Source organism: Ctenopharyngodon idella, chromosome 18 (genome assembly GCF_019924925.1).
Source record: "Ctenopharyngodon idella isolate HZGC_01 chromosome 18, HZGC01, whole genome shotgun sequence".
Lineage (NCBI taxonomy): Eukaryota > Metazoa > Chordata > Actinopteri > Cypriniformes > Xenocyprididae > Ctenopharyngodon > Ctenopharyngodon idella.
In genome coordinates this window covers 20,760,237-20,786,427 of record NC_067237.1, presented here as the reverse complement: position 1 = coordinate 20,786,427, position 26,191 = coordinate 20,760,237, and the positions used below count along the sequence as shown (strand labels likewise).

General features: G+C 37.5%; 1 protein-coding gene across 1 annotated transcript in view; it reads left to right on the top strand.

Moving 5' to 3' along the window:
- Nucleotides 1-26,191, top strand: part of mctp2a (multiple C2 domains, transmembrane 2a) — a 53,571-nt gene that overhangs the window by 11,847 nt on the left and 15,533 nt on the right. Inside the window, exons 5-17 of the mRNA XM_051869707.1 lie at nt 1,124-1,266; nt 1,523-1,599; nt 1,725-1,836; nt 1,922-1,957; nt 5,858-6,028; nt 6,726-6,856; nt 8,854-9,040; nt 9,178-9,271; nt 9,400-9,502; nt 9,588-9,690; nt 9,786-9,887; nt 10,008-10,082; nt 10,352-10,471. Coding sequence (XP_051725667.1) covers nt 1,124-1,266; nt 1,523-1,599; nt 1,725-1,836; nt 1,922-1,957; nt 5,858-6,028; nt 6,726-6,856; nt 8,854-9,040; nt 9,178-9,271; nt 9,400-9,502; nt 9,588-9,690; nt 9,786-9,887; nt 10,008-10,082; nt 10,352-10,471 — 1,454 coding nt within the window. The remainder of the gene's footprint in view (nt 1-1,123; nt 1,267-1,522; nt 1,600-1,724; nt 1,837-1,921; nt 1,958-5,857; nt 6,029-6,725; nt 6,857-8,853; nt 9,041-9,177; nt 9,272-9,399; nt 9,503-9,587; nt 9,691-9,785; nt 9,888-10,007; nt 10,083-10,351; nt 10,472-26,191) is intronic.

Here is a 26,191-nt window from a genome sequence, read left to right as displayed (position 1 = left end):
TGTCTTCTTTTATTGCAAAACTTGTAAGTCTGTGTCCTATTCTGAAACTTTTTGATTATCACACGTTTTTAGATTGATGCTTTGACTTTAATATTTTACATTTAAAAACCCTGCACTCAATTAAAAAAAAAAAGAACCAATAGTTATGCAGTTATGCTTTATTGATAAGATTCAGATGTCTCTGTGGGCCTGCAGCCATTTGCATGACTAGTTGAGTCCTCACTTGGTCTGACATGACAGCATTCCCCCTCTCGTGCCTTCTCCAGCACCTATATTTGCCTAACAATTAACGCCCAGCTCGCTCCCCGACTGACACTACATCAGAAAAGCGGCCCGTGAGTCCCCTCCCTCCCTTTTCCGCCGTCCTCCATTTTCCTTCTGTTAATTTCCGCCGTCACTGTTTTCAGTCACGCCGGAGCTCTTCCCCTGGCTGCTTGAGCCCCCTTCCTCCTGTCAAGCTGCCTGGAGGTTTCCTTGTCAGCGGCTGGCAGGGAGGAGCTGCCTCCTGGAGATGTTCATTTGGAGAGGCGAGCTGACAGGCCTGACAGCCCGTCCCCACAGGGCTTTTGTCATGTGATTCCAGGCTCCCCGCAGGTTCTCTCAAGCACTCCTTTATCCATCCATACAAATGAAGAGATGGACTCTTTTTCTCTCATATTTTTTTTTCTTCTTCTTACTAGCCAATCTGCATACCACAGCATAGACAAAGACGGACCGCTCGCCCTCCCCTCTCGCAGACAGACTTTCTTAACAGGCTTTGGAGATTAACACTGCTTGCTCCCGGTTTCTGGGGTTTTAATAAGCCGGCATTAAATTAACAGATTCACGCTGGCTATAATTTTTACTCTTTCACAATCAGCCAGCTCCCATCACTCTGAAAGAGACAAAATGTCCGCCTCTATACGCTAAGAACGGTCGCCTAAATAATGAGTTTTATTCAATGTCTGGAAGACTGTATCTGTGTGATTGTACAGTGTGATGATATGAAACGCTGTTTCACCGTGTTTTGTCATTAAATGAATGTACAAATAAAGCTCAATCAATTACTATTGATTTAAATGAACATGTATTGAACGCTTTTTATGTTAGTAACATACTGATAATAACTGTTTGTTTTCTACAGGTACAAGTGACCCATTCGTCAAATTCAAATTAGAAGGCAAAAACATCTACAAAAGCAAAGTTGTGAACAAGAACCTGAATCCCACCTGGAATGAATCATTTTCCTTTCCCGTCAGAGACCTCGATCAGACTGTTTATGTCAAGGTTTGGGATGTATTTACATCATAACATAATGCAAATAATTGCTTAATTATGAACTTTTAATATTGCTAATACATCCAAACATTTTTGAACAAATGTAACCAAAAGAAAATAATCACTATTTTTTATTTCGTGGTGTGTTTTTTATTTATTTGTTTTAGTTTTATATAGTTTGATTGTATAAAAAAATGTGGTTAACACTATTTGAACATTTGTGACACTAATTGTCATAATCATCTCACAATTCCGATTGATGCAGGTATATGATCGAGACCTGAGATCCAATGACTTCATGGGATCAAGCAGCTTTCCCCTCTATAGGCTGGAATTGGACAAGTGAGGAAAAATTTGTCATTTTATTTATTGTACTGTTAAAGTTTCTCTCATACAGTATTTACATCAAAGAATTTCTTCTCCGAAATAGATAAACAGATAAAGGTTTGTGAACTTTCTCTCTGCAGAACAGTTTCAATGGTTTTACCTTTGGAGGACGTAAACAGTGAGGAGGATGATATGGGAGTGATTCATCTAGATGTCTGCCTGTCCATCCGAGAGGAAACTGCCAAACGAAATGTATGACTCCTGAAAATAGTCTAATTTTAGTGGAAACAGTCAAGAGGCTTTTTAACATAATGTTCATTTGTCACCTATTTTTCAGAAGTGGCTACTGAAAAGAAAGGGAAGCTTCAGTAAGGTATGATACATTCTGACCACCTTACTTCAAGAAAAGCACACACACAGGATTTGTGTTACCAGACCAAAATATACAGAATAGAATACATACATTTATTTGTTTAAATGTGCTAAGCTTCACAAACAGCAATAACTTTATTCTTGTATCACATCTGTCCACTGGAGGGCAGTAGATCCTCACCATCTTCCCCACAGATACTTCACTGCTGTTATGTACAACATTCAAGCAAGTTTCTCGACTTTACCTTACATTCACTTTCACTTAGTTAGTTAGAAAATTCCAGAACTTTAACAGAGCGAGAAACTTTTGTTTGTGGCTGCGACTGTCTGATGTGCTGAACCAGTCCATGATTTCCAAAGTAAATGTATCACCATGATTTAAACAAAGCACACTGTCTGTCTCGCATTTGGTGCAGGTCAATTCATAGATGAGAGCTTATTTACCTCACAGCGGTAGGAAATAGCTTTTATTGTTCAAGGCCGTGAAAGCTTGCAATTTAAGATTTCTCCAAACAAAAGCTCTGCCGCATGCTACTGTAGAGTGGGGTGCCAGTGCAGTGAATGTACTTTTAGTATACTGAATTTATTTACAGAAATTAATTTCGTGTCAGTATATTGTACAATTGTATTTTATATAAGCTATAACCTGTTTGGATAATCAATACATTGACAAGAACTACTTTTACAAGTTTAGATACAGTATCTTGTTAGATTTTTAGACAAGGTCTTGTCTTAAAAAGGTGAAATAAATTCCTGGGTTATATATATATATATATATATATAAAGAAATTAGATTTTTTGTTTTTTCATAAAATATAATTTGGGGTGAAATCTAACCCAGGAATTTCTTTAAAAAATTCACCTTTTTATGTTATATTTTATGTTATATTATATTTTATGAAAAAAGGCTACTTTCGGGATTATTAAGATTTTTTTTGCATTGTGACATTATTTTCATTACAATTAGTACGTTTTGTATCAGATTTTTGTATCATACAGTTTCATACATAATTTGTCATTTGTCACAAAAGCTATATATTCAAAAATTGTCCTGTTTTCAATAAAATGAAAGTATTTTGCTCATGTTTTTAAATCAAAAAAATATTTTGCCAGGACAAAATATTTTTTTCTTTGTTAAAATCGGCAAAAATGTAATTCTATACAAGAACTATCACTTTAAAATACATGTTACAATTCACATATACATTTATAAACTAGATCTAAAATTATGCAATTTAAAATCTGATTTGCATTAGCGTTAGAGTAATGCAAATGCTTTTTTTTTTTTTTTTTTGCCTAAAATTTGACAGGTGTTAAATGTGCTTAAATGTCACAATGCAACAATCTTATATCTTCGAAATATAATTTCTTGCTTCTTTCATTTGATTTTAGAGTAAAATGTCTAAAACATCAAGCCAGTTTTAGTGAGACTGACTCAAATGGACACGTGTTAGTTTATGTGATCAGGTATAGATCAGTATGTGTTTTGTTGGTGTTTCCACTGCAGTGTCTTCCGCCAAAACAACTGAGATCTAGTTCTATTTGACACCTATCAGTACAGGCAGAACGTCTCTCAATTCTTACCTCTCCTCCTTTATCACACTTCCTTCTTCACAGCCATGCCACACTGTCTTTGAGATGGAAACGGGCAGCGGTATTGGCACATAGCATGTGGTTCTTCTTCCTGACAGTGTCTGGAGTGTGTGTGTGTGTGTGTGTGTAGTCTTTGAGGCACTATGCCAGTGTAAGATGCTGAGGATATGTGTGATGGCTCATTCCCAGGCATGGTGAGCTATAACCCAGATGTTGGGATGTAATATCACAGCTGTGGACGGACAGCACTGAAGCTCTAGCCAAATGGGTACGGCTTTGGGCTTGTCCCCTTGTCCCCATGCTGCTCCACCATATGGAGGCAATCCCCCAGCTCTTTTAGCACCAGGAATAGCCTCTCTTTAGGGGCCACTTACTCTTAAGCGGAATTGTTTTATTGGCCACGCCAATCAGAAATTTGTCCAAAATAAACACTTGGGAAGACTTGGCTTGGATGAATATTATATTTCTCTCTCAGCTCCCTCTATAACTACCCCCCTTATCCCTCACTCTCTCTCTCTTTAAAGAGGCTTGTTTATGGAGATGTGGCCATTACATTAAATGTTAATGCTGGTTTGTCTGCTATGCTGTGTGTGTGTGTGTGTGTGTGTGTGTGTGTGTGTGTGTGTGTGTGTGTGTGTGTGTGTGTGTGTGTGTGTGTGTGTGTGTGTGTGTGTGTGTGTGTGTGTGTGATTCTAATGGAGCAAAGGCTCAGTCACACTCTCCGAGCAGCCAGGTGGGAAAACAGCTCTCTGGTCTGTGATTACTGGCAGAACAGACCAGCCTCTTCCTGATGCCGTGTTTTTTGAAAGTGCAGGGTTATCAACCCGCAAGTCATCTCTGTACTGTGTACTTATCCATCTGCAGTCTTGTTGATGGACCTGTTTTCTCTCTCCGAGGTGCCGGGATCACCTGCACATTTCAACTAGTAGTTTTTAGAAAGTTTTTATTTCGTAATATATTTTGTTATAAAAACAGAAACAGAATTTTCTTTTACTTTAACATGCCATATTCTACTATATATGCATGCATTTGATTTATTTACAGTAGGTTATAACTCAGAAGGAGAAGACTTTAGCTTCAAAGTTTTATTTGTCCCTTTGCTTTTACTACCTAATTTATTTATTTATTTATTTATTTTCAGAAATTAATACTTTTATTCAGCAAGGACACACTAAATTGATCAAATGTGACAGTAAAGACATTTATAATATTTTTTTTAATTCATCAAAGTATTTTATGTTTTAAGAATTTTAAAAATGTAAAATAAAACAAAATAATAAGCAGCACAACTTTCTATCAAAACATATATATACAGCCTCTATATATATATATATATATATATATATATATATTTTAAGGCTGTCAAATGATTGATCGCAATTAATCATATCCAAAATAAACATTTGTGTTTACATAATATATGTATGTACTGTGTATAATTATTATGTATATATAAATACACACACATACATGTATATATTTAAGAAATATTTGCATGCATATATCGCTTATATTTATATATAATTTAAATATATATATATATATATATATATATATATATATATGACCCTGGACCACAAAACCAGTCATAAGGGTCAAATTTTTTAAATTGAGATTTATCCATCATCTGAAAGCTGAATAAATAATCTTTCCATTGATGTATGGTTTGTTAGGATAGGATAATATTTAGCCAAGATAAATCTGGAATCTGAGGGTGCAAAAAAATCAAAATATTGAGAAAATCGCCTTTAAAGAGGCAAAAAAATTTTTTGTTATATTTACAGTAGGAAATTTACAAAATATCTTCATGGAACATGATCTTTACTTAATATCCTAATGATTTTTGGCATAAAAGAAAAATCGATAATTTTGACCCATACTGTGTATTGTTGGCTATTGCTACAAATATACCCGTGCGACTTATGACTGATATATATATATATATATATATATATATATTGAATTATAAATTGATAATAACCACACTATTTCTGTAAAATGATGGTGTATGCTGCAAAACATTTATTTACAGTACAAACATGTCTTCAGTTAGAACCTGGTTCCAAGGCTATCACAAGTCTTTTTCGCAATTTCGTCAAAACCTCATCTATGTGAGCCAAGTATAATATGTTACCTTGGTAACATATTTAAATCAGCAGAATTTGTAGCAACAATGAAAAAATACACCAACATCTGAATGTTAAAGTTTGCAAAGCATAAAAAACATGTTTATGATCAACAAGATGAGCTGAGAGAGCAACATTGGCCCAAACAGCAAATGACTGATAGTATATGTTGACTGTTTCAGGGTCAGCCGATAAGCCAGGCGCAGGTTATGCGACTCATGACTGCACAGAAGAGTCAGGTTTGGACTGGAGTTTATACCGTCACCCTGGTGGAAGGCCAGGAAATGCCCGACAGCGGTCAGGGAGACGTCTACGTACGCTTCAGATTGGGAGACCAGAGGGTCAGGAGCAAGGTGAGATCATCTTTTTGCTTCTCTTGCTTTCTCTTCTTCCTGTGTTCATTACATCATCGCAGTTTGCCTCATCTCTTTCTTTGTTTCTAAACCTCTATCCTCTTTTCCTCTCAATACCTCATTAAACCCTTCCCTCCCCCTCTTCCTCCTCCCATACTTTCTTAGTAGTTCACATACCTCGCTTTAGATATTCCCGTCCGCTTTACACACCTTCCTCCCCCTCTTTCGGATCGCTTCTCCCAGGCTTCACTGCTCTGGTGACAGAGGAGGCTTCTCATTAGATCGGCCGTGTCTGGCAGGGCGTCTCTCCTGATGCTTCTGTTACAGCGTCTTGTTCGGCTCATTTGCATACCCAGAATACCTTGCTCATCTACCTCCCCCCTCAATAGTTCCAACTAGCTAGTCTTGTATTCTCATGTCATCTTTTTTCTAGAGCCCCCTGGCTCTGTTTGGGCATGTTTGCTTGTTGAACAAAACTAGTTCTAATTGGATGCTGTCAGAGTTTATAATCCCAGCGAGAAGAGAGGATGTGTTCTCCTAAAGACGGCCGCTCCTCCTCCACCACATGTCTCATTGAAGTCTTACTGAATAAGGCTTAATACACCTGTCATGTTAGCTGTCTCTGTTTTGAGAGTCCCTTAAAATTGACACAACTTCCTCTCTCTCTCTTTCCTGCTTGTCTATCTTTCTGTCTCAGAATCTGTGTATTAAGGCAAACCCGCAGTGGAGAGAGTCTTTCGACTTTAACCATTTCCAGGATGTGCAGGAGAATCTCATAGTGGAGGTTTGTTGCAAGAGGGGCAGGAAGTCAGAGGAGTGCTGGGGAGTGTAAGTTTGCTGGAGCGACACTGTTTTAAAAGTTTTAAAAGTTAGAAAAAGGAGGGAAGAGTGGGGTAAGCTGTGCCACTTTTTGCTTCAGTTTGTCCACTAATCAATGAGAACAAGGATAGAGGTACTAAAATTTCGGGACATCTGCTGTCAAAATTTGAAGAATATGCCTATAGCATAGAACCATATGAATATGACATCTCAAATAAAAGCTGTCCAGTGACACAAGTTGAGGAGTAGGCTGGAACATCTTAAGAGGAATGTTGAAATAGAAGTGGAATTTTAGAAGGGGAAATCATTGGGGAATAGAAGATTAGTCAAAAAGAATTTAAGGTTTTTGAGGAAAACATTCCAGGATTTTTCTCCATATAGTGGACTTCAACAGTTACCAACGGGTTGAAGGTCCAAATTGCAGTTTCAGTGCAGCTTCAAAGGGCTCTACACGATCCCAGACGAGGAATAAGGGTCTTATCTTTTTGTAAAAAAAATTATATACTTTTTAACCACAAATGCTCATCTTGCACTGCTCTGCAATGTGCCACACATTACGTAATCACGTTGAAAAGGTCACTCCTGAGGAGGCGGAAGTACCGCGGTAGGGCAAAAAAGGCTGTTTGACTTAGTTTTTGCATGTTCGCTTTGTAAACTCTTGCTCGGTACTTCCGCCTACGTCACACATGACCTTTCCAATGTGATTACGTAATACGTGGTGCATCGCAGAGCAGTGTGGTTAAAAACACGAGCATTTGTGGTTAAAAAAGTCTTGGATGACATGGGGGTGAGTAAATTATCAAGTAATTTGAATTCTGGGGCCCGTTCTTCGTACTTCGCTAACTCGGTTAGCTGGATTTGACTGATGGCGATTTGGCAGGATCTTGGATTGTTCGGTTCTTCAGCGCTCATCCTGGACTTGCTTGTGAGCAGGCTTATTTCATGCAACCAGGATTAGATTGCATCTTTTTAAGTGGAATTGATACTTAAAATCTGTCCCAGTCACTGCTAATTTATTTCAGGAGTACTCTACTTATCCAGGGACAATCATTTAAAATGATAATAATTTACAAATTAAAACTATAGGCACAGCCAGTTTTACTTGTGATGATTTATTTGTGATGGAATAATTGCTTTATTGTATTGGAGTCTTACACATATGCTTGTACAGTTATTCTGAGCCGTGCATTAATTTGAATGGTGACAGCTATTATGGGAGTGGCTTGATACAGCGCAGGAGATGCAGATAACTTGATCTTGACTTTAATTAATTTTTAATTAAAACTTTAATGAATGCTGTCACGTAACAAATCTGCTTCAAAGATAAAATTAAATGAATTGCGAATTACAACATTGAAATAAAAATGTACGACTGTACAAATTAATCTAAATAATTGGGAATCATGTAAAAAAATAAAACAGTGCACATTTCATTTATCTATTATAACATTGATGTTGTAATGTAATTTTGTTCGCTTGGCTGTTTCATTATAAAGGCCCAGAAATTCGTCAATTTTTTCGTCAGGTGTCTTTTCTAATTATATGATGTCATTACGTTGCTGTCTTGCCGCCAGCCAATCGCTGCATTGCTGATCGTGGTTTCGAGTATCGATACATCTGCCCTTTTCAAGGAACATGAGAACGCGCAGTAATCTCAGTCAACTTAATCCTGATATTTTAATCCATTCCACAAATTCGTTTGAAGAACCAAATTAGCCAGAGATCAGTTATCACGATTAGAAGATCCAGCATCTGTCAAATCATCTCAGATGTATTTAGCGAGGTACGAAGAACGGACCCCTGAAGTGAACTAATCCTTTAAATTTCACAATAGTAATTCATTTGGACACAATGCTTTCCATCACAACACAGCTTACTCACTGACACATCTTACCCCACTCTCTCCTATTGCAGTGATCTGCTGGCCACAACTCAGAAGTTGTGCTCGTTGAAAACCACTACATATGCTTATCCATTGACATACTAATAGGTTCTGCTCTTCTCAGACTGGATATTGACCTGACCAGACTTCCTGTCAATCAGAGGCAGTTACATACTCATTCGCTGGATCAAAACAAAGGTCGACTGGTGTTTTTGGTTACACTGACCCCGTGTTCTGGTGCTTCCATCTCAGACATCCAATCGGCTCCATTAGATGACCCCAAGACCTTTGAGAAGAGGAAGGAGCATTATGTGAGTATTACATTGTTATTTTAGTTTTAAATTTCCATTTAAGTTATTTGTAATTTGTATTGCTTATAAATATTTGTAAAATTATATGATTACATGGTTTTTAATTTTTTAATATAAAAGGTCATTTGTATTTACAGAGACCGATGAACTTTCTGGGGGACTTGAAGGATGTTGGCTATCTTCAAATCAAGTTAATAAAAGCCACAGATCTTTCATCAGCAGATATAAGTGGTACTTGTCTGTATTAAATATAGTGTCATACTGTATGTAAGGGATATTGTACAGTTATTACATAAAGTATTCCTTATTATAAATGTTTATTCAGTCATAATAATGTCAAAATATTTTAACTCCGCCAGGTAAAAGTGATCCTTTTTGTACCATTGAGCTTGGTAATAGCAAACTGCAAACTCACACAATATTCAAAACCCTGAATCCTGAATGGGGAACAGCCCTAACATTGTAAGTTAAACTGATGTAGTAGATGTCTCAGTGTATCATGCATGATCATGGTATTGATGTCACATTGATTTTGACTTGTCCTCAGCCCCATTAAGGACATCCATGACGTTCTGGTGCTGACAGTCCATCATGATGATGGGGACAAAGCTCCAGACTTCCTGGGAAAAGTTGCCATTCCTTTGCTGACTGTAAGTACCACACAAAGAAGTAGTTTTTATAATAAATGTTGCAGTTTTTATCATTGCGCCAATATTAAACTACAGTACCTTTACTTTGTCTTAAGATTTCTAATGGCCAACAAATAACCAGAATGCTAAAGAATAATAATTTATCAAGGGCGACCAAAGGAAGCATCACTATGGAGCTGAATGTCCTCTACAACCCTGTAAGTGCATCATATAAAATAAATATGACTATTTATGAATTATATGAATGATATCAGACATCAAGTCATTATGTGGCATAAGTTAAAGTATAATCTTTTGTTTTTCTTCTACTTTCCCAGATCAAAGCAGGATTCAAAACCTTCCAGCCAAAAGAAACAAAGTTTGCAGAGGAGAACCCGAAGTTTGACAAAAAGGTGATCTTCATCAACAACTATTACAGCACCGTATTTTTCACTTTCTCTTAATATTAGCTTTGTTGTTGGCACCTTTAGAGACTCATTATGTTCAGTTTTTTCCTCAAGCACCGCCTAAAGCTCTTTAGACACCAAAGATGACTTGACTTATTAATATTTATCACCAATGAACCTTCAGTTTAAAAGCCTCTTTACACCTGAGTGAATGTCATGTTGTGAGCATTACGTCCTCAGGCACATCTTGCTAACTACTGCTTTGTCCCCATTAGCTTTTAGCACGTAATATCTATCGAGTGAGGAAGATCAGCCTGGCCATTCTCTATACGCTGCAGTATATTAAAAGCTGCTTCCACTGGGAGAGCACGCAGAGGAGTATTATAGCCTTCCTGGTAAGACTTCATACCACTGTTTACAAGATTTCAACTCTGTGGCCCTTTTAGTAACCTGAGGTCAGTGAACGCATCTGTAAAATCCCTCTTTGAAGAAAACGCTCTGCTCCTTAATAGCAACTTTTCACAAGACGGAAAACAGACCGTGCTCATTTGGCCCTGGCCTGTCAGGGTGCAAATATAAAGTGTTGTGGATCAATGCTTTCTTTTTTTATCTGTTGATTTTTTAAATAAATGACTGTTATTGAACACCCACCACAACCTAATCCACAATACAACATTTTTTTTATTGCTTTTCTTAGAATTTTCGAGAAAAAAAAAAAAAAAGGAAGTGGGTTTTACCGTAATTGTTGTGACGTGTTTAGCGTCATGACTGAGGGGTTAAAATGTGTTCTCAAGACTCATTGAGCCTCTCAATTCGGTTTCCCGTGTGTTTTATGTTCAAGGACTCTTATTTTGATATTCTGTTGTTTCTGGTTTCATTTCCTGTGGTTTAGTTCCTGTTTGCCTTTGTTTCCTTAGTTACCCTTGCCATAGTAATTCATTACACACACCTGTGCCTTGTTAGCCTCTTGTTACCCAGTGTGTTTATGCCCATGTTTCAGTCTTACATTGTTGGTCATTGTCTCTTTACATCTCTGATGTAAAGCTGTTGCATTTCCCGTTGGTTTATTCTCGTCTTTCTGCTTGGATTTATGGTTTCTTGTTTGGATTACTGTCATTTGTTTTCCCGTTTTGTGTATTTTGCTAAAGGGATATTTCACCCAAAAATGAAAATGTTGCTCCAAACCTGTATGAGTTTCTTTCTTCTGCTGAACACAAGAAGATATTTTGAAAAATGTTGTTAAACAGACAGTTGACGGTAGCCATTGACTTCAGCCATGTTTCCACCACAAGAACTTTCCCCAGGAACTAGGGACTTTGGGGTGGTACTCGGTGTGTTTCGACCACAGGAACCAGGGTCTAAATGAAGTTCTGGGTAAAAAATTCCCCCTCTGAAAGTACAAACATTTTGATTGGTTGACTCCACGCAGCATTTTATTTTAACCAACAGTCTGTTGCGGTGCGTGCAATAAGAGTTGTTTGATATTCAAATCAACAATGGAGTTTAAAAAATACGACCGATGGACTGACGACGAGGTTCAGACTTTATTAAGCTTATAATATGCAGAGTACGAAATCCAGCGGGAACTGGAAAGTCGCGCGCAGTCCTACATCACCGGACTATCTTCACGGTACTTTAGACCGCTATGGAAACGCAGCTAGCAATAGGTCTGGGGGAAAAAAAGTTCCTGGGACAAAATGTTCTGGGTAATTTCGGTGGAAACGCGGCTTTCCATAGAATTTTTTTTTTCCTACTCTGGAAGTCAATGTCTGCTGTCAACTGTCTGGTTACCAACATTCTTCAAAATAACATCTTTTTATTTCAACAGAAGAAAGAAACTCTTACAGGTTTGGAACAACATAAGGGTGAGTAAATGACAGAATTTTCATTTTTGGGTGAACTATCCCTTTTATAAAACACTTGCGAAAAAATATTACTGTCTTTTCCCTACTAACCGTAACATATTCACGTTTGAATCATTTCCTGTCAATGGAACAATGGCAAAAAGTTCAAAAAAGTGTGGTGAAGTAGAATCAGATTTGCTTTCCTCCACAGTAAAAACAGTAATATCATGAAATAATATTACAATTTAAAATAACTGTTTACATTTTAAAATATATTCAAATAGAAATTTATTTCTGTGTTCACAAAGCTGAATTTTCAGCATCATTACTCCAGTCTTCAGTGTCACATGATCCTTCAGAAATCAGTCTAATATGCTGATTTGGTGCTCAAGAAACATTTCTTATTATTATCAATGTTGAAAACAGTTGTGCTGCTTAATATTTTTTATGGAAATTGTGCAGTTTTTTTCAGGAATCTTCGAATAGAAAGTTCAAAAGAACAACATAGAAATATTTTGCAACATGCATGTCTTTACTGTCACTTTTGATCAGGTTAATGTGTACTTGCTGAATAGAAGTATTAATTTCATTTAAAAAATCATACTATCATACTAATCATACTAACCCCAAACTTTTGAACGCTTGTTTATGGTATCGGCATCAGCGACAAACTTTAATAATTAAGCTCTTCCAATGTATGTTCCAGTGAGCAGATCTGTGTTTTATTGTAGCCAAGTTGGAGGCATTTTAATCCATGCTATAACACACAAGCAGTTATTTTTAGAGGCTTTCTTGAAGCTGTAATATAATGTGCAGTCTCCCATGCCACTGCGCCTCGCTCCTGGAATGAGCAGTGCCCCCTGAAGGGGAGTCGTTGGAGGTGTGTGTGCCCATCCACCTGAGGAGACGGGGTGTCAGGCTGGGGAGAGGCGTGGGACGTCCTGTTGCCCGCTCTATCTTTGTCTGCACACGTGGGGTTGAGAACAGAAAGAATATCATCTCTTCCCCACTAGCATGTGGCCTGTTTCCGCACCACTGCGTTCAAAGCTGCGCAGGTGATGCTGAGCTATGGAAATGACAGGAAAGATGAAAATAGGGCACCTGTGTAAATCGCCTAGGCTTTAGAAACAACAGGCCGGAGGGGTGAATCTCAACTATGAGTTTTTTTAACGGCTTTTTTGTACTCTCCCACAATGTTTAATTACCATACATGTTGCGCGACGTCTATAAAACAGCGTGTAACCCTCAAGGGTTAACGAACACATATCTGTCTTTCTCTCGCTCTATGGGTGTATGTATATCTGTAGGCTGTGGTAATAAGGTAACAGAGTCAGACATTGACAGATGCTTGCCTCTAAGAAGAGCATAATTAGAGGAGACCGTGCTTTACTCTACGTTTTCTCATCCAATCCATGTCATCGTAGTCATGTCAGCCATTTAATTTATAACGTAGGCATGTATACTTGGAATGTAGTACACAAAGTAGCCAGTGGAGAGAGGATACTATTTACTTTACAAACATATATTTAAAATACATTACAATACATTATTCATAGAGTCAGTGGAGTCTCTGTCCTGTAGCTTTTACACTTTACGCAACTTATAATGCATTTGTGGTGCTGCGGTTTCTTTGTCCAGGTCTGTAGGTTGCACAGGCAGCGCCTGTTCCCGGAACACACTCCCACCCCAGTGCTGGAAATCCCAGAGGTCACCACCCCGACCTGCGCACAGCAGAGCGCATATACACGCTCCCTCTCGCAAAACACAGCTTTCATCTGTGGAGAGTGGGAAATATGTGTGTGGGTGCATGTGTTTTAGTTTGAATAGCCTCTGCTTTGTGCATGTGTATATATTATATATATATATATATATATAGGAAAAATGCACAAAACTTTTCTATATTGTACAATAGTTTATTCTTTGTTATGCAAAGAAACTCTGATTGGACCTCTGAAGGAGGGAAGTTAAGTTTAACATAAGTGCACCTGTAAAGTCCCTAGTTGAGTGATTCGACATAACTTTGAATGGCTTGGGATGTTCAAAATCACGTAGCGTGCAACAGCAAGTGGAAACGCAAAACTCACTGCAAAAATAACTTACTTCATAAGTATTTCTGTCTTGTTTAAACACGCTTAAACATGATACTTGATATCATGATTAAGATAAATATATCATGATTTAAGATAATAAATTTGGTAAAATTTTATTTTACAGTGCCTTATTACACGTTACTTAAATTATGCATAATTACAAGCAACTAACCCTAAACCAAACCCTAATCCCAAACTTAACCCTATGCTATTCATTAATATTACTCAGTCCTTATATACTTAAATCCTTGTGTAATTACACTATAACAAGGACACCTTAAAGTAAAGTTTAGCTTTTGTACACCTTGAAAATTTCATTCATTATTACAGTTACAGTACATGTACATTTATACGTATATATATATATATAATTTTTTTTATATAAATATATTTTTGTTAAATATATACATGCTCTTGTGTGTATTTATATATACATCATATTATTTATATACATATTTAAACGTATATACATATATATACATATTTAATCGTGATTAATTGTTTGACAGCACTAATATATATATATATATATATATATATTACACAGTAATAAATACATAATAATAGAAATAATAATTATAATAATTATTACAATTTTAAATTAATATTTATATATATATTTCATGACATTAAGGGGTGTATATACAGTATATATATATATATATATTTTTTTTTTTAGGTTTGTTTTAAAACAAGTAAAAAAAGTGGCTACTCTGATTCCTATTGCGTAAATCCCACTGTAAGTGTTCCTTTGAATTTTTCATGCTTGTCCACCCAAGGCACTGTTTTTAAACACTACCAGTCTCATTAGGAGCATCTGCATATGCATTTGAGAAAAAAATATATCTCCCAAAAGCATGCAGCCGTGCTCTCCTAACCAGACAGACCGCTTACATACTTGAATATTTTTTATTGCTTGTTTATGCAACAGTAATGAGCCTAGAAACAGCACTAAAGTCCGACAAGTACAGTAAGTCCAAGAAGGCGGGCCGTGTCAGATACAATCTTTATAAAATATCACTTTTTAGATGTGGCTTGCACTTACTGAGAAAGATAAATGTGGCATACATCAGTGGAGACCGCAGAGGGGTCACACAGAGTTCTCTGCTGCATGTCTCACTTTGGCCTGTAGATGGAGCTACAGCACTGTCGAAACATGCATGCACACACAGGTATTAGTGGAGAGCAGGCCGATGACAATTCTGATGGTAAGCATTAAGCAAAGTAATTTCTTACAGCGCATTACACAGAGCAAACAGACTCCAAAAAGTTTCCACCACAGGCTAAATGAGCATTACCCAGCCAGGCATTAACTGGCCAAATTTGCTGCTTCTGAACTCTGTAGTTTCAAGCATTTTCAATAAAGATGAAAGGGATCGAAGGGTGAGGAAAAAAAGAGATTATTTACACTTGAAAGCTGATTTGGAGCTTTGCTGTCATTAGAGTCTTTTAAGTATTTAAGTAGAATTAATATTTTAACATATGAGCTTGCTTCATCTGTCAGTAGTCTGGACTAGAAAGGAAAACCTGCACGTGTGTTTGTGTGCGTGAGTGTGTTTAAGATTTTTTTTTTTTTCCCTTTTTGACACTGCCAGGTAGCAAGCGGTTTCGACATCATTTGACAGGCTGTGAAATGCTGATTGCTTCACATCACAGACTGTAAAGATGGCATCTGATGAATGTTTGATGCCGTGCAGCTGTAAACACAGTTGGCAGCTGTGACGGAGCGTTCTCTCTCTCTCTCATTCTCTCTCTTCCTGTTTCTGTCTAGCAGAATGGCCAGCGCCAGATGATAGCAGGACAGGGTCTACACAGGTTCCTAGGTCCTGAGGGAACGCTATAAAGTGGCGGGCACGGTCTAAGCTATTAACTGGCTTACTGGGACAGCCAGGATTAGACTGATTATCAGCATTTCCACGACCTGATTCGTTATTTCAGTTAACTCGTGTAATGTCCTCAGGAAAACGCAATGATCTCCTGATATTGAGGGGTTTTCCTGCATGGCATCTCATGTCTGTGCTTGGGCTGCCAATTTAATGTTAATTCAGTGCAGTTAATTACTTAAAAAAAAAATGCACATGAATAAAATTAATATTTTTAATTGTAATTCCCCAACAAGGAGTTTTCCTTCCATTTGAGCAAGGTTTTCACAAGGTCACAGACAGCGCAGTCCCAACGGAATAAAAATGATCTTGAGACATGTTTTTGAAGTTAAACTTTTTTTTTTAACTTGACACTGTCTTAAAAACATGGCACGGGACACTAAAAAGCAGTAAAACGTATTGGCTAAAGACATCTGTCTGCATATATGTAGTCAAATAATTAAAAAGTCGTGCGGATGGAATACAACCACACTTCCTATGTGAACTAAGTCAGCCTCGCTGTGGGCAAAACACAAATATTGTCTTCTAAAGCTAAATGGTTATATCTATACAATGATTTACTTGGTTTAATAATTTACTGCCAATCTTTAAAGCAACATAAACCCAAACACGGTGGTCAGTACCCTCCTGATGTAACCTATATTTGTATACAGAATGTCACGATTGATAATTAATATTAATAATATCTAATATCTGTAACACTTTAGTTTAGGGTCCAGTTCTCACTATTAACTACAGTAGTTGCTTATTAGCATGCATATTACTAGGCTGTTTATTAATACTTATAAAACACATATTAATGCCTTATTCTGCATGACCATATTCTACATCCCTTAATCCTACCCAATACCTAAACATAACAACTACCTTACTAACTATTAATAAGCAGTAAATTAGGAGTTTATTGAGGGGAAAAGTCATAGTTAATAGTTAGTTAACAGTGAGAATTGGACCTTATTCTAAAATGTGACCCTAATATCTATATTAATAATACTAAAATGCATCATTTATTCACCCTCATGTCATTCCAAACCTGTATGACTTTTTTTCTTCTGTGGAACGTAAAAGAAGATATTTTGAAGAATGTTTTGGTTTTGGTTACCATTGATTTCCATTTCTCAAAATATCTTCTTTTATGTTCCACCGTAAAGAGAAAGATGTTTGGAACAACATTAGGGCGAGTAAACAATGACAGAATTATCATTTTTGGCTGAACTGTCCCTTTAAAGGGTTATTTCACCCATAAATGAAAATTCTGTTAAGTACTCACCCTCATGTTGTGAACAGCATCGGCCAATACTGACCCAGCGTTCGGACGTAGAACCTGAATAAAGTCATTATTTTTGTTTTGTTTTTGCGCACAACAAGTATTCTTTTAAAGTATAATTTGATTATTTAACGAACATGTCACGCACTTCATTCACTTCAATGTTTTAATCGATTGACAGTCCTAGTCTTTGTGTTAGATCTTTGTCCGTCTAGGTTTCCTTTGTCCCTCACCTTTGTTTCACTTCACTCGGAAAGTTTCCCTGGACAGCTACATTGAAACGAATGCGCGCATATGTGTGTGTGGGACCCGCCGAGTGCCTCATGGGCTTTAAGAAACTGTCAAGGAGTTTGTGCTGCGAGTATGACAGGAGGGCGAACCCTTGATAGTGATATATGTGCACGGGCTCTTCCTGAAACTCTGGAGGAAGGGATTAATAATTAAGGAGCTGTATTTGAGCGGCCGCTAACAGTGCAGTGATGGCTGGAGATTTGACAGTGTCAGTGTTGTTATTGAGATGTGTATGCTCCGTGTCATCGTACCGCTCTTGGGGCTCAACGCCGAGTCTGCCTTGACCCCGCGCACATCCCTCTTATCTTTCACGCTGACAGCTCCTCCCTTCACTCCGTTTGTCCGCTTATTCTTTTTACATACGAGTGTACATTTTTATGATCGCTCCATTTAAATGTGCGCATGCAGTTTGCATGTTTACATATTCATTGTTTGCTTTGCATAATTTGTATATATTTTTAATATTCTCCTTCCATCTGTGCACAAACATGCTTTAGCATAAACAGCTTGCATTCCGCTCTCATTTTTTTGCCTATTACTGCCGCCGAACAAACATGCACCGTCTTTAACCCTAATGCACATGTCTGTGTGCGTTTGCGTGTCGTAATGACCAGCACTAACACGCTCGCCACCTCCACAGTCACAGAGGACAACTCTCCCCGGGCGCCCGTGGCCGCAGCCTGGTCGGCTGGCTGTGACGTATATGCGTGTTTGAGCTTCCGTGAGCCGAGCTGACACTCAGGGTGCCGTCTGCCCCAGGGGAGAAGGCTCGCATGGCAGATCTGTCACCCGTGAGGTCGCTGAATGTTAACGCTCCCAACATGGATTAAACACTGGTGGCCGGTGCGGCGGGGTGGGGTCGGTATGCCAGCCGCTGACAGGCACCACAGGGCTCTGTACACTGGCCTCGACACCGCCGGTGACAGAGAGACTTTATCTCTCCCTCTCCCGCTCTCTTTCCCTCTGGGCGCACAGTCCACTCCACCGCTCCACTGATAAGGACACGAGCCGCAGTCCAGCCGGCTGTTGCTGAGAATCACAAACATGTATCATACACTCACAGCCTGCAGTGCGGTTGTAGGATCACGTTTCAGCACAGATTTACTGTAGCTATTGCATATAATTTATTTCAATATGTCTAAGTTTGGGAATAATTAGATTTACAAGGAATTATTAATAGAATATAATTGTCTTAATTTCAGAATAATTTTTTATATATTTTATAATAAATTGTTAATGTTATCCACATAATGCGATTATGTTGAAATAATTTAATTAAAATATTCATCACTGTATTTCATTTACATTCTAACAGATTAAATGTTTTAATTGAATTAATTAGCCACCAAATATTCTGTAATATTATAATAAAACTTAAACTTATAAAAACTTTATAAAAAACATTTAAAATATATATATATATATATATTTTTTTTTTTAAATTAAAACTTTTTAAAAAATAATAATCACATATTGACAAACTTCCTTGCTTTTAAAACTGTTTTTGATTATTATTATTTTTTTTATTTTTTATTTTTATTTTTTGTCTAATGTCTGGCCTGCATGGATTGGCATATTGCTGAAAAACAGAGATTTTATTTAATGTAGATATATTATTGTATAAATATAATCAAATGTGATCTCGTTCAGCAAAATGAATGAACTAATCTTTATTCAAATATTTTCAGTGGCCAAATTCCTCGTACACATTCACATAAGCCATCTTTGATCGTATTCCAAATTACAAAATCATTATAAAGCAACCAAAGATAAATTATGAGAAACACAAACCATTAGTTCACCCCCCGAATCTTTTGTACATTTGTCATATGACAGACACAATGAACGAATCATTCATGAATGACCCATCACTACCATTTACAGTTTTGAATCATAAAAGTATGGTGGACATATTGGCGAATAAGAGAGATATTGTTAAATATAGCTATATTATTATAGAAATATTTAAACCTGATCTTTGTCACTGCATTTACACTGATTTGAATCCTGAAAGTCTCCAATTTGACCACAGCTTAACATTTCTTGATATGCATTTACAATATCTGTACACAAGACACAAGCTTTTCCATGCTTCTCAAGCTCACTTTTGTATCAGTTGCTCACTGCCACTTTGATTTAGTGCAAATGTTGTCATTTTTCTGTATTTTAATCAAGGCACCGATGTAGATTACTCACATCGCCCTCCATTTCACCTTGGAAAAAAGCCAGAGAAAGAGGGAAAAGTGTGGCAACGCTGTAAGGATCCTCTCTTCACATTAAAGTTGCCCGGTTTCATCGTCTCTCTCAAACACACGCATACGCATTAAGCCTGCAGCCAATAGTCAGCCTTGTTAGATTTGCACAGATACGTTCATGTAATCTGGCATCCGTCCACAGCCCTTCGTCTGACCCTCATAAGGCACGGCTGCCGTTGTTTGCGTCTCGCTGCTGCGGAAGATAAATGCATGAGAGGGACTCAAACTTCCCCTCATGGTTTAGTTAGTGCTCACTTGCTCTAAGAGGATACACACACATAATAGATTTCCCCATCAAAATGTACAAATCTGAAATGTTATTGCTCTGAGTAGTTACCCATGTAAAGTGCTTCTTAAAAATTTGTTCAGTGGTCATTGAAGAGATTGGTAAAAATCTTATTCATTTGCATCAAATCTAAATTGTTACAAAGTCAAGCCCCCTGAGACTTATTTAGTTGTTTTGTTTGGCTGTGTAATAGCTCAAAACAGTTTTGCATTTTTCATATATGCAGTCCAATATGTCCAGTGTTATCTTGCTAATTCTCCCCACATAGCTGTCCAGTTCTGAAATATTTATGGACTCAAGACTGCTTCGGATTCAAACACCAACTTTACAGGACATGATCCTTGCTCAGTTTGTCTTTCTGTGTTTATTAACACACTGAATGGATTTATATTGCTCTTATGAAAATGCTTTTAGCGAAACTAATCTCCCTTTATAAATTCTGGGTTGTTTTAGCGAGTCAGTGTTGTGTCCTTTTAGTATACATGAGGTAATGTAGTTGATATACAGTGGGGTCCAAATGTCTGAGACCATGAAAATACCTGGAATTCAAAATTTGGGGTCAATACGAAATTTTTATCGAGCAAGGATGCATTATATTGATCAAAAGTGACAGTGAAGACAAGAAAAAAAATTGGTTACACTTTATTTTAAGGCGACGTTGTTACTCAAATAAGTTAGTTACTCATAATTACTATATAAGTACTGACTAATATTAATTAATTACATGTACTTACTATAGAGTTACGGTTAGGGTTAGTTACCTGTAATTATGCATAATTTACTGTTATTACTATATAACAAGTAAGTAATGTGTAACTACGTCACCTTAAAATAAAGTGTTACCAAAAAATTATATTTCAAATAAATGCTATTCTTTTGAACTTTCTATTCATTAAAACATCTATGACAAACTTTTTAACATTGATAATAATTATACATGTTTCTTGAGCAGCAAATCAGCATATTAGAATGATTTCTGAAGGATCATGTGACACTGAAGACTGGAGTAATGATGCTGAAAATTCAGCTTTTCCATCACAGGAATAAATTACATTTTAAATTATATAACTAGAAAACAGCTATTTTTAAATTCTAATAATATTTAACAATATTACTATGTTTACTGTATTTTTAATCAATACAGTGACCAAAATACAGTGAGCATAAGAGACTTCTTTCAAAAACATTTTTAAAATTCCTACCAACCCCCAAATTTTGAAATCAGTCTATATAAAATAAACAAAATAATAAAAAACGGGACATTGATCATGAGAACTCTTTTGTACAGTCGGTTAGATGTTTTCCATAGAAGAACTAGGTGCTTTTTGGATCATTCTCAGATCATACTGGAGAATATGATCATCAGGTCTGACACAAACTTGTGGAGTTCATGCAGCTTAAGTGCCGCTGTCATTAAAGCAAAAGGTGGAGAAACCTAAATTATGCTAATGAAATAATCTGAAATGAAAAAAAAAAAAAAATCATTTAAAGTAGACAAAACTGTTGCACCCTACTGTAAAGTATATATGTATTTTCTTTCTACATGTTCTGATTTTGAAATTCAGATGGATGGAGGTTATTGTACTCCCACAGTGATGCGTGTTTACATTTAGCAGTAGCCGTGGAGTGTTTTTTCCCAGCCCTCCACACCACTTGTGTTTAGTCTGTCAGTAAGTAGTCTGATTTGGTAGCCTCTCTCCACCCCTTTGCCGTTTAATCAATTTGCAGGATTGTATAAACTCTTAGTGAGGGCGTCTTTGTCCTTTTGTTCCTGCCGTGGCTCTCCTCTCCCCCTCCCTAGAGAGCGTGGGTGGCGTACTGCTGCCAGCCGGGCTTCGGCTCCAGGACTTATTTTATTCACACTTTTAATCGCTGAGTGCTTTATTATTAGGTATAGGAATTCCTCTGAACAGGGGATCGTCTAGAGAGGCCTCAGAAATACATTTAGTGCAATCATATTAGCTGCACGCTAAAACAAATCCGTCAGGCGGTTCTTAACCCCCTGCTAGGCCGGTCTTCTGGTGATCCTTGTTGGTGTCTGAGGAGAAGGCATCTCCATCACCTACAGCAATCCACAACAACACACTCTTAAAAGGAACTTTCCCCTACACTGATAGTAAAAGTAATGCATTACAATATTGTGTTAGTGTTACTCCCTAAAAAGTAACTAATTGTGTTACTTAGTTACTTTTGCGTTGCTTTTTCTCATCTGGGCTGGACTGTTTGTTTGTTTGTTTTTATAACAACCATACAAGTTCTATTTTTGGCAAATGTTAAGGCTCTTTCACACCAAAAGTGAATAAGCCTCAGGCTGAAGGAAATGCATATTTACGCCTGTACAGTAGAGGGCGCAGCTCAAACAAACCTGTGCTGCCATTCTAGAATACAGAAGAATAGTATGCAGGAGAAGTGAGTAAATGTATGCTCACATTAGTCTAGAACAACCATCATGTTCACACAGCGCACACAACACATCTGCACTCACTCCCGATTTCTCTCAACATGGGGTCAGGAGAGCTGTCAGTCAATAAATTAGAAAACAAAGTAACCTGCGTTACTTTACTAGTTACTTGAAAAAAAATAACTTGCAGGGTGGGAGATGAGCTGTGTGTCATCAGTAGGTTTTAGACTCTGTGTGTGTGGTCAGGGCTCAAACCAAAGTCTGGGCTCATTGTTGCCAGATCTCACTAGAAAAAACAAGCAACTGTTTCTGACAAAACAAACCCAATATAACTCACTTTCCTCACCAAATAAGCCTAAACAATACCAAGTACATGATTGCATTCTGGAAATAAGACCAAAAACCTGTCCAAAAATTGCCCATATTTATACATGAACAGAGCACTAATATGCATATGGACATGGCAACATTGGCTTTGGTATGTTTGTTTAAAATAAATAAATAAAGCCAGTTGTGAAGTGTTAACTAAGACTTTCTGGTCTTATAGAAATCGCCATCTTTCATATTTATTTTCGTCACTGTCACTATGGTTACAGGCGTTATTCATGGCTGTTATAAGAATAGAAAAGGCTTGACTTCAGTTGCTCCTCGTAGTTTCAGCTAAATTTAATCACGGCTGTTAATGGCTCGTTTAGTGTGGCCTGTTAATACAAGTGCTCTTTGTGGCCCTCGTGTGGAGGGCACAGGTTTGATTCCAGCCGTGTCATGTTCTCTGTAAAAAGTAGTCGTCGCTTTTGCAGCTTTATAGCCTATACATGTGACTATAAAAGAAATTAGCAATTCTGTTTGCACTTAATGTATTTTAAGGGATAGATCACCCAAAAATGAAAATTACCCCATGATTTACTCATCCTCTAATCATCCAAGGTGTATATGACTTTCATCTTTCAGATGAATACAATCAGAGATGTATTAAAAATATCCTGGCTCTTCCAAACTATATAATGGTAGTGAATGGCGCTCCTGATTTTGAAGCCAAAAAAAGTGCATCTATCGTAAAAGTAGCATACTCCACATGGCTCCGGGGGGTTAATAAAGGCCTTCTGAAGTGAAATTTCTCATTTTAGACTTCTAATCCATGACCGTTGTTTTGTTTTGCTCTATCCTCTGCACTTCCGTGTTCTTCATTACGTCATGCGTCAGGTCAGGGGTAACTCTTCCGCCGCAAATCAATGCCTACGGCCGTCTGCCGGGAGCTAGTTTTTTTTTTTTTTTTTTTTTTTACAAAAACCCATCACTTCAGAAGGCCTTTATTAACCCCCTGGAGTCGCATGGAGTACTTTTACGATGGATGGATGGATGGATGGATGGATGGATGTTTTTCTTCAAAATCTGGCCCCCATTCACTGCCATTATAAAGCTTGGAAGAGCCAAGATATTTTTAAATACAGTATATCTCCGATTGTGTTGGTCTGAAAGAAGATAGTCATATACATCTATGATGGCTTGAGGGTGAGTAAATCATGGGATGATTTTCATTTTTGGGTGAACTAACCCTTTAACAAGCAGTAAAACATCACTGTGTCTGAAAGGAAAACCAGTATACAGCTGGATTTCTTCTTCAATATAAATTGACTGTCAGGTTTTACCTCGTCCCCCCTTTCCTTTAATCACTGCGCTAATAAAACACAAACCACTTAGTGGAGAATTAGTGGAGTGCGTTTAGCAGGAGCAGTGCAGTATTTGAGCAGCATGCTAACTCTGCTTATTAACTCGCGGCTATCGGACACTGCCTTCGCACCGAAATCGGAGAGACTTTTCCAAATGTTCACTGTTCTGTTTTTATTAGCACTGGGGGAAATGCGTGTAAATCCAGCACTCTTCCACATTCACACTGTTGAAATGAAATGAAGAAACTTCTGACAGGTTTTGTTTATCCAGTCATTTAGATGCTACATTTAGACACAAGACATTTTACTGTATTTCTGTGCGCTTTTATCTTGTCCACCAAGCCTGTGAGCAGTTGAGCGGAAATTTGCATTAGTGGACGATTATGAATACCTGTGACAGATTCTTTCTCTAGACTCGCAGGCTGCAAATGAATGGTCTCCCACTGTTGACTCGCATGGGAAGACAGGGACCAGGCAATTAGACTTTAGTAGTTAATGTAGAAGCTTCTGCAGGCAGGGCAAGCGGGTTCAACATTCCTGCTGGGCTGTCGCCAGGTTTTTTCCATCTCGGCTCTCTCACTTTCTCTCTTTCTACCTCGACTTCTTTGGAAGGTATCACTTATGACAGCTAACCTGTTGATAAGCCCTTAGAGTTTATCTGAGGGTGAGGATGAAGGCGGGCCCCTCCGCGTGGGGTCCCACAAGTGGAAGCGACTACAGCAGGATGCCGCTCGTATTCAACCTTCACAAGCTATAATACGGTTTTCAGCTTGAATCTGTGCGCTAGCACAGATTGAATAAGGAGTTAAAGAGATTCAGCCATTTCCTTTCGATATTATAGTGACTAAATTTGTAATGAATTATTAAAGAAAGACCCAGATGTGTGCACTGTTGTTGTTGTGCCTGCGGGGGTTGTTGTCCAAGTGCTCTGTGCATTAAGCACAATTCTCATATCCCTGCTGGCTGTGTGTGTGTGTGTGTGTGTGTGTGCAGGCATGTGCGAAAGTGAACCTAGCACAGGAGTGGCAGTAGGTAGACTGCCCCCAGAGCACGATGTCTGGCCACTGGCTGATATGACAGGAACATGCTGGTACTGTACTAGATTTAAAGTAAGGCCTGCAGGCCCCGTCTAACTTAAGTCAAACATATTGTCTCTAACAAGCCTCCAGCATGCCATGAAAACGCAAGCCTGTTGTTCTGTGTAGGTGCAACCGTATAAGCTCGTTCTTGTGACCTTCAGATGAAATGGGAATAATACTGCGCAGTGTAAGAATTCAGATGTATTCATTTAAAATTAGGTTAGACAGATGTTATGTGCATTGTTTCAACATTTTACTGTGAAAATACCCCGATGTAGTGCAATTTTTATTTTATATTTGATATATATATATATATATATTTTTTTTTTATTCCGAGCCCTTAGAGTTTTATTTATTTATTTATTTTTATTTGATATTCTGGTAACACTTTACAATAAGGTTCCATTTATTAACATTAGTTAACATTAACTAAGAATAATAAATGCTTTAAAAGTATTTCTCATTGTTAGTTCATGTTAATTTAATCATTTACTAATACATTAATAAAATCAAAAGTTGTCTGTTAATATTGTTTAATGGACTTGAGCGACCATGAACTGACAATGAAAAGTTTTATTTTTATTATCCAACGTTAACAAAGATTAAAGGGTTAGTTCACCCAAAAATGAAAATTGTCATTAATTACTCACCCTCATATCGTTCCAAACCCGAAAGACCTTTGTTCATCTTCAGAACGCAAATTAAGATATTTTTGATGAAATCCGTGAGCTGTCTGACCCCTCCATAGACAGCAATTTAATTACCACTTTCAAGGCCAAGAAAGGGAGTAAAGACATTGTTAAAATAGTCCATGTGACTACAGTGGTTCAACCTTAATTTTATGAAGTGACGAAAATATCGTTTTTGTTAAAGACTACAACGTGCATAAGCAATGCTTCTATTGCTTGTCTCTGCTTCTTTTTCGCCTGTGTTTTGATCCAGAGATTCTGTACTCATTTAAAAGATGTAATAGCGCCCCCTACTGTATAACAATAAAAACATGGATTGCCAGAAAATTCTGGCAATTGTGGGGAAGCGCTGTGTCATAA